At 43.6% G+C, this 13,861-nt stretch overlaps 1 protein-coding gene across 1 annotated transcript in view; it reads left to right on the top strand.

Annotated features, from left to right (window-relative positions):
* timm50 (translocase of inner mitochondrial membrane 50 homolog (S. cerevisiae)) overlaps positions 1-11,591 on the top strand; it is a 140,174-nt gene extending 128,583 nt beyond the window's left edge. Inside the window, exons 8-10 of the mRNA XM_067975144.1 lie at positions 4,092-4,248; positions 8,868-8,974; positions 11,082-11,591. Of these exons, the coding sequence (XP_067831245.1) occupies positions 4,092-4,248; positions 8,868-8,974; positions 11,082-11,183 (366 nt within the window). The 3' untranslated portion in view covers positions 11,184-11,591. The remainder of the gene's footprint in view (positions 1-4,091; positions 4,249-8,867; positions 8,975-11,081) is intronic.
* The last annotated feature ends 2,270 nt before the right edge of the window (positions 11,592-13,861 follow it).

The following is a 13,861-nucleotide window of genomic DNA, read 5'->3' as shown; positions in this document are numbered from 1 at the left end:
GTGCTGGCTAATTTCAATTTACTTTTAAAACATGATTTTTTAAAAATTCCACAGGCACCGAATTAAAATCAAGGGTTCCAGTTTATGAAGGTTACAACAAGGGCTATGACTTGCGCATTAGTGCAGTCTTGAAAATGTTCTAGAATGGTACTGAGCTGTACACATACTAACCAATAGGTCCCAGGTTCAATCGTTGATCTGGGCTGAGCAACACCTGGGGCGCCACAAGTAGTCTTCTTGCACAGGGCTAGAGAGAGTGAGAGAGAGAGAAAACTAGCCACCATTTCCACTCCTGATCACTGAGGTAACTCCTACTAGCAAGAACTTGTGTGTAGTCTTCAGGTGAAGACTGAGTAGGGCTTGACTGTCCCCTTGGTTAAATAGCCTGCCAACACTTAGGATCACGCACAAAAACAGTCACTTGTAGGGGGAGTTGCTGGAAGGGTTGCTGATTGCTGTGGGGAAGAGTTTGGGGAGGTGACCAAAGACAAGGTGAATTAGTAGGTTTTGTGGAAGTTTTTGAAGGTGGGGAGGGAGCATGGGAAAGAATTGCAGTGAGCAGGGCTGTGATGTAGACATGGGGGAGAGGGAGAACCCTCGAGAGCCTTTCCTGTGGATCTGGCTGCCTGTGCAGACTCTGATTCTGGAAGCTGCGTAGTAAAAGGGAAGATGTATTTCGCAAGTTGTCACAGCGCAGTGACCATGTCTCCAGAAGAGTAAGAGCCACAGGAGACAATTGAAACAAAAACAATGTGGACCCTGTAAAATCACGTGTCAATAATACGTTTTTTTTTCTGTGTTCTGTGCCAATTTTCTTCCCTTCTCTCCTCTCCAAAATTTGTTGACTCCTTATTGGTGTATGATTCCATAGGTGCCAGTTGTCTTCCAGAACCTCACCCAAATGGCAATTGTTCATCTGTAGTTTTGGCAGATTATTGAACTGCATGGATCATCACAACCTATAATCATCCAATGTCCAGACATAACGCACTCCTAGTAGGTGCAGGCATGCTGGCTGGTGTTTCCTTCTGTAACTCAAATGTGCTGATGCCAATTTTAGTGCCTCCTTTGCCACCCTGGTTGGGAACAGCTAACTCAACTCAAGACCAGGGATGGAATGCAGCAGCTTCCTGGTCTGTGTGGCTCACTTGCTGTCTGGATAAACTTGCTGAACCACTGGGGGAAGCTTATGCAAATGAGTTTTGAAGCGGAGGTGAAAGTATTTGAGTGAAGGTTATTTCCATGAAATTAATTCCAATTGAATTCTTCAAAGCAGATTTTACAGTCCCATAAAAGTGCTGGCGGATTTTTTTCTTTAAAGAGGACTGGAGTCACCCTCTTTGATTAAGTTGGTTTTATGGGACATTTTATGAGGAGGCCAGGATACATAGCACAGAATGTTGTTTAAGGTTTATTTTCTTTTGTCTTAAGGTATGTTCTTGCCCTCTCCGCCCTCGCCGACCCCCCCCCCCCCCCCACCCCTAGTTTTCTCCTCTCTCCTGGAGGTAATGACTTATGCTAGGGTACTGTTCAATGTGCCAGACCTTCTTCATGCGTGAGCTTAGAAATTGAGTATCAGCGGGCTGACCTACCCTTGCTCTATGTCTGTCCACACATGCACGCACTTTCCCACCTATTGTTAACCCATGACCATCAGGAGTGGGAACCTTGGCTGCTTTCCATTCTGTAGTCCGGGATGGCATGGTTCATTTCCTGGCCTTTGCTGACTTAGTTGACCTCAGCTGGGGCAGCCCCTGGGCTCGACAGGAGAAACTCCAGCCAGGTTTCCACTCGAATCACCATCCAGTGACCCTTGCAGAAATGAGTGGATTTTGGGTGGGAATGAGATTGGGCCTCACTGTGGTAAACGTCACGGCACCTGCTGAAGCTCATTGTCTAGGCTCAGTGGGAAGAATGGTTAATTGGACAAGATACCATAGGGCTGCAGGCACCAATGAAACTGTACCACAGAAAAAGCCATCACCTTCAGAAGAGAAGGGGAGAAGATTAGGCAAATAAATGGCATGGCACGTTGCAGCATCAATGTGTCTTTGCCACAAAATAGTGAGATTCTGGGTTGAGATAGTCCCAATCGAACAGTGGCATGTTGCATGACATAGCAAGGGGAGGGGGGGGAAATTACATCTCATTGCATAAAATAACCTGATATGGTTCTTGAAATCATGAGAATTTTCCCCTTAGATAAGTACACGAGGGAGAAAGGTAAAGAAGGATATTGTGGGGGAGATGGAATCAGGCTAGGATATGGAGTTTCTGTCATGAATTAAATAGGATGGATTTGGTATTGCCAGAGAATGGAGAAAGTTCTGGTTCATGTGCAACTTGATGTTGGACAGCACGGCCACTATCTGGGAATCAAAGTTTGTGGTAGGGGGTAAAGCTGGGTGTCATTGGTATGCATATGGAAGCTGATCCCATGGCTGATGTCTCCAAGATGCATAAAGAATACATTGGGGCCAAGAACAGAATTTTGGGGCATAGTGGAGGTGACCATGTTGGAAAATGCGCTGAGTACCTCGGGAGAGGTAGAAATAGAACCGTGAAAGGACAGAGCCACTTGGGTGAACCGTGGAGAAGGCTAGAGTGGTGGAATGTTTCAAAGGCCACTAAGAGGTTAAGATAGATGAGAAGGGATACTCATCGTGGCTGCAGTTTTGACCAGGGCAGACTTGGTGCTGTGGTTGGGACGGAAGCCGGCTACAGAGATTGAAAGAGGGAGAGTTGGGCTGCGATAATGCCTTCACTCCTTCAGCCGCCCTTGCTTAGATTAGCTAACTGAACACAGACGTGGCATCAAATCTCGGATCTTCATGGTATGCAAGACTCTGATCCGCACATTTCTCATTTCCAAGGCTATATATCAACAAATAATCTGCAGAGCACTTAATATATTCACAAAATGACAGCAGCTGTAATCCTGTTTGTTTCTTGTGCCATGGAAATGTTACTATAGAAATTTGAAGTGTTATTTTCACACCCTTTGATATTGTTTCACCCTCATTCAAGTTAATATTCTGGTTGAATATCAGTTGTCTGCAAAGTGGAAACATGCTAACCCTCGACAGGTTTCCCTGCAAGATGTTAAACTGCTCCTTTAATGCACTGCAGGTTTATATGGAGTGAGTGTAAATTTAATTGTAATTAATTAAGAGGTTCTGCTGCTATGAAGGGGTGACATATAACAGCTTTATTAGTATTTGTCTCTGGTCAAATAATGACTGATGTACTCTGCTCGAGAACAGATGGGTTTGCAATAATTAGATTAAACAATCTGGCAATTCTATATCCGCAGATGGTGGCAGCAATCTATTTAATAATATTTGTTATTAATACGAAATTCATGCTGATTTTGTTTTGGATTTTCTTTTCATTTTTTGACAATTTTCTTGACACTCATCACCAATTTTTCTTCCCTCCCGTCCCTTCTTTTCCTGACTCTGCCACAGACAGTGAATGTCCCCCCAATCTTCCCCCGCCCCCCACTCTCCCCTGCCCAAAGTGGCTATTCATCCTGCATGGACCTAGACAATGTCGGCAATGTCAACAAGCCCAATTCTGACTCAACATCCAGGCATTCATTTCAAAGAGGGGTCACCGGATAATGATTAGGAGCATGAACCCTGGCTGATTTGCCCCCTCCTTTCACCCCTCCCTCCCCCAACCCAGGGGGGCACATCATGCTGCTGAAGTGTCCAACTGCTGGAATCAGTTAACTCAGCATGGAAAAGGGGTGTTCCTCCTGGTAAATGCTGATTGGTGTTGCAATACAGTTCCACAGGTGCTAATCATGCTTCAGCTCCTCACCCACATTAGCATTCTTCATCTGTAAGTCCAGTCACTGTCGGCCTGCCATTCAGCTGTGGGAGGCATCGCAGCCAAGCTTGATCTTGTCTTCACCCACGTACACTGACATTGGTTGAAAGCGTAGACTGAGAACCAAACACGGGACTTCCTTGCTTGGTGTGCCACTGTCTTAGCTGAACCATCGGGGGGGGCTTAACATATGTTCAGTATGGAATTGTGTTGACATGTTTTGAATTTTCATAATTTCATTCTTTCCATTCTTGCAGGACGTGTCCTGCCTAAATAGGGATCCTTCCAAAGTTATTATCGTGGACTGTAAAAAGGAGGCTTTCAGACTCCAGCCCTTCAACGGTATTGCACTAAAGAAATGGGATGGAAATTCTGATGACCGAACCCTGTATGAACTCGCGGCATTCCTGAAAAGTAAGTTCCCATCTGCCAGCTGGTTGGCGAGGTGTTTTGTTCTGTGGATTCTCATGAGCGAGGTTCCCTCGAAGGCTTTGTGACCGAGTCAAATTGGCTGGATAGTCGAGTAATCTTTTTTGAGACTGAACCTAACCCCCCCACCATCCTAGTTGAACAAACAAGAGCTGCTTAAAGTTTGCATAACAAATACTGCAACTGGTACCTTAACAGTTAATCATAGGAAAGCTGCAAGGAGGCATATGTGCCCAAGACCTTTGGGTCAATTATGACAATCTGGTTATTTGGCCTTTGTGTTTTATTAATGTATTTTTTTCCTCCTCTTTTCACTATTGATGTAGATTAACTCATTCACCACGCATTGCCATTGTGATGCCACTTGCTATAGATCATGTCACTGCAAGCAGCTGCAATGATGCCATCTGGCATCTTCCTAGGACCAAGGTCCACGGTGGGAACAATGCCAAATGGCTCCTTTAGTTATGAACGAGTTAAATATTTGTTGTGCCTTTGAATGAACTGGAGAAAGAAGGTCACAGAGGCTAAAGAGAAGCTGTGACACTGAAGGTTTGAAGAGGATCTGGGGTGTGTTTAAAATCGCATTGTGCAGAGCTAAATTATGTGTTTCCCTGATCAGCATTAAATTTAATGTCAAAAAGCCTTAGCTACAGACATTTTTGCCCCTTTTTATCACACTTTTGCCTCCAGTGGCAAGGGTCCCATCGGAGGAAACCCTGTAATGTGAATTACCTGATGGGCATGCACCAAATCCAGTTCAAGCAGGCCTTTCATAAGATGCAACTCACAGAAAGTCAGGGCTAAGTAGGCACTGCTTGTGGCATTTATCTGCTGTCTGGAGGATGGCCATGGGCAAACTAACCTCTGCTTGATAATATGGGCAGCCATGTGCTTGTACCGTCGCTGGCATGTAAGGACCTCCCCCTGATAGCAGCACACCCCAGCCAGACTGGTAAAGCCACATTGGAAATATATCGCCGTTCCTTCATCGTCGCAGGGTCAAAATCCTGGAACTCCCTTCCTAACAGCACTGTGGGAGAACCTTCACCACACGGACTGCAGCGGTTCAAGAAGGCGGCTCACCACCACCTTCTCAAGGGCAATTAGGGATGGGCAATAAATGCCGGCCTCGCCAGCAATGCCCACATCCCATGAACGAATTTTTAAAAAAACATTCACCGTTGCTTTGAGATTGGGTTCACAACGTCTGCGCCACTACCCTTTCCCCATTGTTGCTGAATTTACCTCGTAGAGAACAGAGGCACGATTACTGTAATATGAAAGAGGCACTCTGTCTAGGAAGAAGGTTAAAGAGATGAGAGAGCGCTCTCGTGGCTCAGCAGGTTGGCGCAGTGATGCACTTTCTTCAGAAGTGGTAAGATGTGTTTGCACACAAAAAGGCCTGCTTGCAAATTCTGTGCCTTGGCTGGATTGTCAGTGGGAGAGAAGCTGAACAGAGACATTTCCCCATATGAAGATCAGTAAGTTTCAAGGCCTCAGGTCACTTACGTAACTCCCAGCAGCCAGACACACATGCACTTTCCTGCAAGTGTCATTGAATTAGAAGAGGTCACCTGGCTGATTTTGCTTCCCTAACATCTGCCCCTCAACTAACGAGGAGGAGAAATAACTTCATAATTGAGGGCATCTATATTCAGATATCTTTTTAAAAGTGTGGGACAGCAAGGACTGAAATAAATTGCTATACTTGTGGTGGTAGAGCATGATTCCCAGGGTAAAGTGGAGTAAACTTGGGTTTAGTTACCCATTCTGCAGCCCTCCCAGCCTCAAGCTGGTTGCAATAGTCAAGTGTTAAGCCAGGAGAAGATAAAATCAGCGAGCTACGATTGCTTGCCTCGGTGGTCGACTTAAAAGCAAAATTGGCTGAGATCTGGACGAAGGACTCAAACCTGGGACCCTCCCACTCTGCGTGGCTTAACGCATCAGTCGGAGCCATTTCCCTCTGAAACACTTTCCTAAAGTAAACCCTCCAGTGGAGATGTAAATTTCCGCTCAATTTGATTTTAATTACTGGGAGAGTAATATAAAGTTTCACTTTGGAGCTGTCAGTTGACAGGACTTGAAGGGCAGGCTCCAGTCTGTCAGCAGTCAGTGATCATGATGCAACTGTCAGACAGTAAACACGCTTCACATTGTTCTGTCTTGCAAAATTTGGAGTTATTTTTTAAATTGAGATTCTTTTGGGGGAAAGGAATAAAACTTAAAACCTGTGTTCCCTGATGGCTTAGTATGTGAAGAATGAACTTGCATTTGTATAGCACCTTTCACATCCTCAGGATGTCCCAAAGCGCTTCATAGCCAATGAATTACTTTGAAATACTGTCACCGTTACTATGTGGGCAAATGTGGCAGCCAATTTGCACACAGCCACATCCCACAAACAGCAGTGAGATGAGTGACCAGTTAATCTGTTTTTGGTGGTGGTGGTTGAGAGAGGAACATTGGTTAAGATGACAGGAGAACTCCCTGTTCTTCAAATAGTGCCATGGCATCGTTTACGTGCACCTCAACAGGCAGATGGGGCCTCGATTTAGGGACTCATCCAAAAGACAGTGCAGCATTCCTTCAGTACTGCAATGAAGTCCTACCAACTTCTGAATCAGAGGTGAGTGCTATCAATTAAGTCAAGGCACCATATAATGTGATACTGAACCATATGAGCCAAAAGGTCCTGGGTTCACTTTCCCTATTGTGCCGTTATTGGGGTGCCACAATTGACCTGAATCCCATGAGGCTAGGGAACGGAAAAACCATGCAGGTTTACCACCTATCCAACGTGCATGTGTGGTTTGTACAGGATTAGGCTCTCCTGTGATGCCCTCCATCTTCAAATAGTCTGCTGGCATTTAATGTCTTGGCTCACACATGAAGAATGGATACTTGGGTGAAGTACTGGAAGGCTGCTCAGCACCTGTGAAGCCTTAATCCAGTAAGAGTCTGTATTGGGGGAAATTTTAAAAAAATGTTCAGTACATTACAGCTTTAATTGACATTGGACAGATGATGCTTTCCTTTAAAGTTGCATGCAGGAAATGTACATTATTGATGGTGGATTCCGCTGGTCTCAGTTGTATTCGGTTTAATAGTTGCTTTCAGTTGAATTAAATTGGTATCTGGTGTCCAATTTAACGAGGTGGATTAACAAAACTGAGTTTTAAAAAAATAATCAACGGGACTGATGTCCATAAAAATCATAGAATCAGAAAAAGGTTACAGTATGGAAGGAGGCCATTCGACCCATTTGACCAGTCGGAGCTGGGACAGGGGCAGTGGGACTACAATTGGCCTCAGTATGCCCCTAAAGAGGTGGGAAAATCAGCCAGTTTAACTCTCCCAATCTAATGGTCCCTGCTGCAAAGTAAGTGTGTGTGACCTTCAGGTAAAGATCGATCAGACTCGGCTGTGATTACCTCCTAGATCAGTGATTTAGCTATCAACATGCACGGGCCAGGACAATGTTCCGTGAATGGAAACAAATTGTAGTTTTTTAAAAACTGTGCCCGGTCCAATTTTTAAAAAAAATGTTAGAGGCCCCATATGACTGGGTGGATGCAAAAGATCCCAAAGAAGAGCAGTGAATTCTTCCATTTTCCTGGCCAACATTCCTCCTTCAACCAGCACCATCAAAGAGAGATTATCAGGTCATTTATCTCATTTGCTGTTGGTGGGGCCTTGCTGTGTGCAAGTTGGCTGCCATGTTTGTCGACATAATGACAGTGACAACACTTCAAAACTAATTTACTGATTGTAAAGCACTTTAGGACGTATTGGGAACATAAAGCACTTTACAAATGCAAGTTCGTTCGAACTTTCATTTCTCTTCCTTTCTCCCACATTGTTGCCCAGCTGTCATTCCAGGCAGGTAAATCTGCATCCTTACTTTGACCAATGCAGACTTGAAACTGGCGGTTACTTGGATGATACCCTAGAGAGCTGTTGATCCAAGTGACCATTCTTTTTCCTCCTTGGTCTGTCTTTGTTGGTTGTAACCAGCTAACTCGGCCCAGGCCGGAGATCAAACCTGAGCTGAGCCAATTTTCTGCCCATCCCCCTTCAATAAAAATTCTCCTTTCTCCTGAAGACACTGACATTTGCTGGGACATGGATCCACAAACAGTCTTTCGTGCCTTGACCAAGTAGGCATTCTTAGACCGTGCATGTTGATAGCTTAATCACAGCCGAGTCTGATCGATCTTTACCTGAAGGTCATACACACTTACTTTGCAGCAGGGACCGTTGGATTGGGAGAGCTAACCTGGCTGATTTTCCCACCTCCTTAGGGGCATACTAAGGCCAATTGTAGTTCCGCTCCTGTCCCAGCTCCGACTGGTTGAATGAACACAGGTCAAACCAGGGCATTTGTAGCCTACGTGACTTGACATCCAAACCTTGTGCATTTACTCATTAAGCCATCAGAGGACCTCTTGGGGCCAGTTTTATAAATGCCATAGTGAAATATCCTAATTCCGTAGTGGATTTCAAGCATGCATTCTTAATATGGCATTTTGATACTGTATTTGAGAGTTCGTATCAGGAATGTACCAGCCCTGCTTCACTTTCTTTTGTATCTTACATTGCAGCAATTGCGGTGAGTGGAGTTGAAGATATCCGATCTGTACTGGAGAACTATGCTCTGGAAGACGATCCAATTGAAGCATTTAAAAAAAGACAAGAGCTATTAGCACAGGTTTGTGTCAGTATATAAAATTATCACAGTGCTGTTAAATTGGAAAAATGGGCAAAGTTTTTGATATTGATCCCTGCACCTTTCTCGTATGTTTTGTCAGGATTGCTACCTGGACAATCTATGGCCGTACGTTTCCGTCATTAATCACTCGTGTCGCTCCAAACACGAGGCACTTGTTTTGTAATCTCTTTCTGGTCCCCTTGCACCATTTCCCAGTTAAGAGGTTGTGCAGGTATCAATATTGCGCTCAACTAGGTTGCCAAGAGGTGGAGAGGAGTGTCTCTTACTGACTTGGCTGTTGATTTTCCCTCCACCCACTGGGAGAGTTGCCCGGCTTCTCTTCAGTGCCTTCGTTGTTAGCCTCACTGTTATCATTACCCGAGCATCCCATGGCTGTGCCAGTTGGTACCAATGTGATATACCACGGACCACGGGCCTGCTTTGAACATACTTTCCTCACTCCTTGCAGAGGTTCATGGATGCTCGTTACTCTCGCCAAGGTGATCTTTATTTATGTTTGAGTTTGGACGTTGAGCATCAGCTATTTGACTGTGGAGGCATCACAGTCGAACCTAATCCTGCCCTCCTCCAATGTCCACACATGGCCACTATGAGCAGCGGTTGCTGGATAGTGATGAGGAGCAGTAACTGATTATCCCCTTTCTCACCTAGGGATGCTGAGGCCAATTCTATAATCCTGCTGAGAGCTAATTCAGCACAGGCCAGCGATTGAACCTGGTATCTCCCTTGTCAGTATGGCTCAGCTATCGCTGGAAAAAATCGTTGAGCTATTAGGAAAGCCTTTGGCTTTTTTTTAATGACTCCACTGGATCCACTGCTTGAATCCTAAACTGGATCCTTCTCCTCTTAAATTGTTCATGCTTGCCTTAGTTAGGTTTAGGGAAACCACCCATACAGCCTTTAACCAGACAGTCTGGTTTTGGAAGGGACTGTCCTGTAATGCATGTTTTAATATTAGACTTCAAAAGCCTGGTTTATGAGAGGATAAGGAGAGGAGCTTAAGAAAAAGATTTGCTCTGTATAAATGCGACCTCCCACATGTGAACGTATTAAAAAAAAAGCCTTGAATTTGTGGCATGTCTTTACGATGGCAGAAACTAATGCAAGAAATTCATTTACATTTTTTTGGACTGTGCATGTGTAGAAGGTTACACATGTGCAGAGTAAATTCTTTCCAAAATAATATAAAATAGCCCAATTGCTACATAATTCTAAATAAAGGGACTTACAAAAATGATACATTTTTGTCCAACAATTAGCTTAGTATGGCCTCTTTCATTGTTGTACATAAAATAGATTCACTCACAAATCATATCGTAACCTAACTTCATACATTTATTGCACAGGCGGGACAAAACCATTAAATTTGATTGCAACAGTTCTGTGCGATTTGTTCAAATGTGTTTGTTTGGCAGTTCTTTTTTCAACTTAGCACACTGTTATTTAAATTCTGCTTGATCTTGGGCAGATGTCAGCAGTGGCTCAGTGGGGTGCACTTTCTCCTCTTGAGTCAAAAGGTCATGGGTTCAAGTTGCACTCCAGAGACTTGAGAACATAATCTAGGCTGACACTCCCAACGCAGTACTGAGGGAGTGCAGCACTGTTGGAGATGCCGTCTTTCAGATGAGACGTTAAACTGAGGCCCTCTCGGGTGGCGTCTGCCCTCTCAGATGGACATAAAAGATTCTATGGTATTATTCGAAGAAGAACATGAGAGTTCTCCCTGGTGGCCTAGCCAATATTTATCCAACCAACATCACTCAACAAAACATTATCTGGTCATTATCTCATTATTGTTTGAGAGCTTGCTGTGTGCAAATTGGTTGCCGCGTTTCCTACATTAGAAGTGTAGTCACTGTTGTAAAGTACTTCATAGGCTGTATAGCGCTTTGGTTGTCCTGAGGTCGTGAAAGGTGCTGTATAAATGCAAATTCTTTCTTTGGGCACTGTTTCAAAAGTATTCATCAGTCTGTTTTTTTCTAATGTGTGTCTGTCTGGAACCTTTTGAAGAGAGGGTTAGTCAAGCCAGATAGCTTCAGTAGATAGCACTAATCTCTATTTTTGTTTTCTGTTCCCCAAACCCCAGGAAGAACACCAGCGAATAACTGATCTATCACAGCAGAAGAAGTCTAGTCTCTCCCTCGGATCCTTGACGAGCAAACTATGGCATCGGTCCAAACCGCAGTAACAAAAGTCTGACGTCCAGTCTCATCCTCCTGCTGTATTACAGAGTTACCAGTAGAAGCCTGGCCCATCGCTCAGAGCTAGCATGAGCAAAGGCATCTCGCCCTGGGGTTGTGCTTACAGTGGAAGCTGTTAACAGACGGAGTCCAGTTAAATTTTGTACTATACAATCCCTTTGACTGGCAGGGTTAGATATGGAAGACAACTCAGATGGAATACTGGTCATTACATCCCATTACAAGTCCTGATATCGGCTACCATTTTGGATGTACTGAAATGATTTGAATACTGGGGAAAAGTCACGTTTGATCCACTCTCATTAGCTTGTTATGTGTTTTAATTAAGTGGAGGAATAACTGCAATTTTTTTTTACATGCCAGCAGTTAAATCGTGGTAAAGTTACACTGGGGGTGGGAGGGAGGGAAATCCTATTGTCTTATCATTGTGACTGTATACAGTACTGACTGTACCAACAATTAAATCTGCACACGGGTTTTTAGACAGTGCCTGCAAAATGGCGTCCAGCAAAATTTAGCTTTCCTTTTGCTCTTTATACAATCAATACAATTTCACATCTGTAGCATTCTGTAAATGATGTGCATATGAAACAGAATGTAGTTCAGTGAAGTGGTTAATAAAATTATGAAGACAAACAACGGGGAATTGAAGTTCCACATAAATCTCATGGCAGTCAAAACCAGTGCTGGTGTGTCTGTGAAACCTGTTCCATGTTTGTAACGTGTGATGTTTTTCAGACAGTCCCAATCTTGGTGTGTTTAATATTGTTATAGCGTGCAATGCCTGTGTTTATTCATACTGAACAATGGACCCATATGTTTTGCATGAGTTGTCTGTGAAATTTTTCAGTGAATTTTGTAATATTTTCAGAGGCATAAATTTAATGGGATATTCCTAACTTCACGGATCCCTTCCCCTTGCAAACCATACAGCTCTACTTAACATTTAATCCCTTTCTTACCCCTTTTCAGGATTCCTAATATCGTACACCCCTAATCCCCAATGAGGAAAGCAGACAGGTGGCTTCTTAAGTTTCTGAAGGGGCCGTCCATATGTACACTGGTAAAAGAGGCTTGTTTGAAGATCTAAACTTAAAGCGTTTAGGAGTGGATGGGAGAAAAGCAGTGGGCTTTGTTAAAGAATTGCGTGTGCTATTTTTAATATTTTTAACTATTAGGTACAGAGAAACTATTTCCTCTGGCACGGGAATCCAGAACAAGAGGGCATCATTTTAAAACTAGAGTTAGGCCAGCCAGGAGTGAAAACAAAAAGCACTTTTTACACAAAGGGTAGCAGAAATCTGGAAAACTCTTTTTTTCCCCCTACCCCCCCCCCCCCCCCCAAAAAAAAATGGCTGTGGTGAATTGGAGTTCTCAAGACTAAGATAGATAGATTTTTTTTTCGTTAGGTAAGGGTATCTAACGATATGGATCAAAGGCAGATAAATAGAGTTGAGGTACAAATCAGCCTATTATCTAATCGAATGGTGGAACAGGCCTGAGGGGCTGAACTTTTCTTTATAATGTGTGTATGACGTTTTATTAAATCTGCTCTATCCATATTGAAATAAAAAGTTGTACTTGAGGTCCGAACTTTTTTTGGTTGGGGTGGGGGGGGAGAAAAGTCAAAATTGTATTACTTTAAGGGGGAAGGAATAAAATCAATTACAATTTTTGGAATATATATCTTATGGGTGGTTCCTGCAGCTCTTGAGCTGGTCTTTAGATGTCTATATAACCTGCTCCAGTACATCTTTAAAACTATCCGTTAAGTAGTGTATAAAAAGACCAGGGCTGACTCACTCTTCCTTCACTCATCACTCTGACAGTTGAGATTGTAAACGCATAATTGGGATATAACACTGTATATTAGTGTTATACCATTAGTGCGCTGTGCCACCACACAAGTCACAGGGTAATGATCAGGATGACTTCTTCCTTCAATAGCCAAGGGTGCTGAAGCCATTTGTAGCCCCAACTAAGATCAGTTAACTCAGTGCATAACTTGAGCATGTCTATATGGCACAGCGCCTAGCTGGGCAGTGCACTAAAAGAATGTCATTGGGAATCGATTTTTTTGATTTATTTTGTTTTTTTGAAGTAAATAACCATTTTTTCAATAGTGATCATATTGATGACCCTGCCATCTGTTGGACCTCAAAGGGAATTGGGTTTGTGATGCCAACCTCTTGTCAGTTGTTATGAAGACAACCCTGATGTGAAATGAATCAATTGTGCAATTAAAGGTATTTATGTTTCTGAAAAACAGATACCAGGATTGGGGGTGATTTTAATGCCGTAACCTGATTTCCTGATGGTTGTAAATTGGTCAACACTGCTTGGGTGGGAGCCAGAGGTCAGATTCAATATCCAACCTATGCTAAATTAGCTGACCGCAACTGAAGTGGCAAATACAATGGGCCTCATCATCCTTGTGCTGGGGAGAGGATACTCAGCCAGGGTTGTGACTCCAGATTGGTATCCTGTAACCCCTGCTAAAAATGGAGTGTGTGAAGACGTTGGGTGGGGGAAGGTTCCTGCTGTTGCCTCCCACTGCACTCTTTGCTGCCTGTGTAGCTCTACCCCATTATGGTTTATCACCTTTGGGGACAGCGGGGAGAAGTGAAGAATAAATTTTATTAGGCTCTCGTAATTTTGGGATTTG

This window comes from Heptranchias perlo, chromosome 41 (assembly GCF_035084215.1).
Source record: "Heptranchias perlo isolate sHepPer1 chromosome 41, sHepPer1.hap1, whole genome shotgun sequence".
NCBI classification, from domain to species: domain Eukaryota; kingdom Metazoa; phylum Chordata; class Chondrichthyes; order Hexanchiformes; family Hexanchidae; genus Heptranchias; species Heptranchias perlo.
Note: the sequence above shows the minus strand (reverse complement) of the source record. Positions and strands in the feature narration are given on the sequence as shown.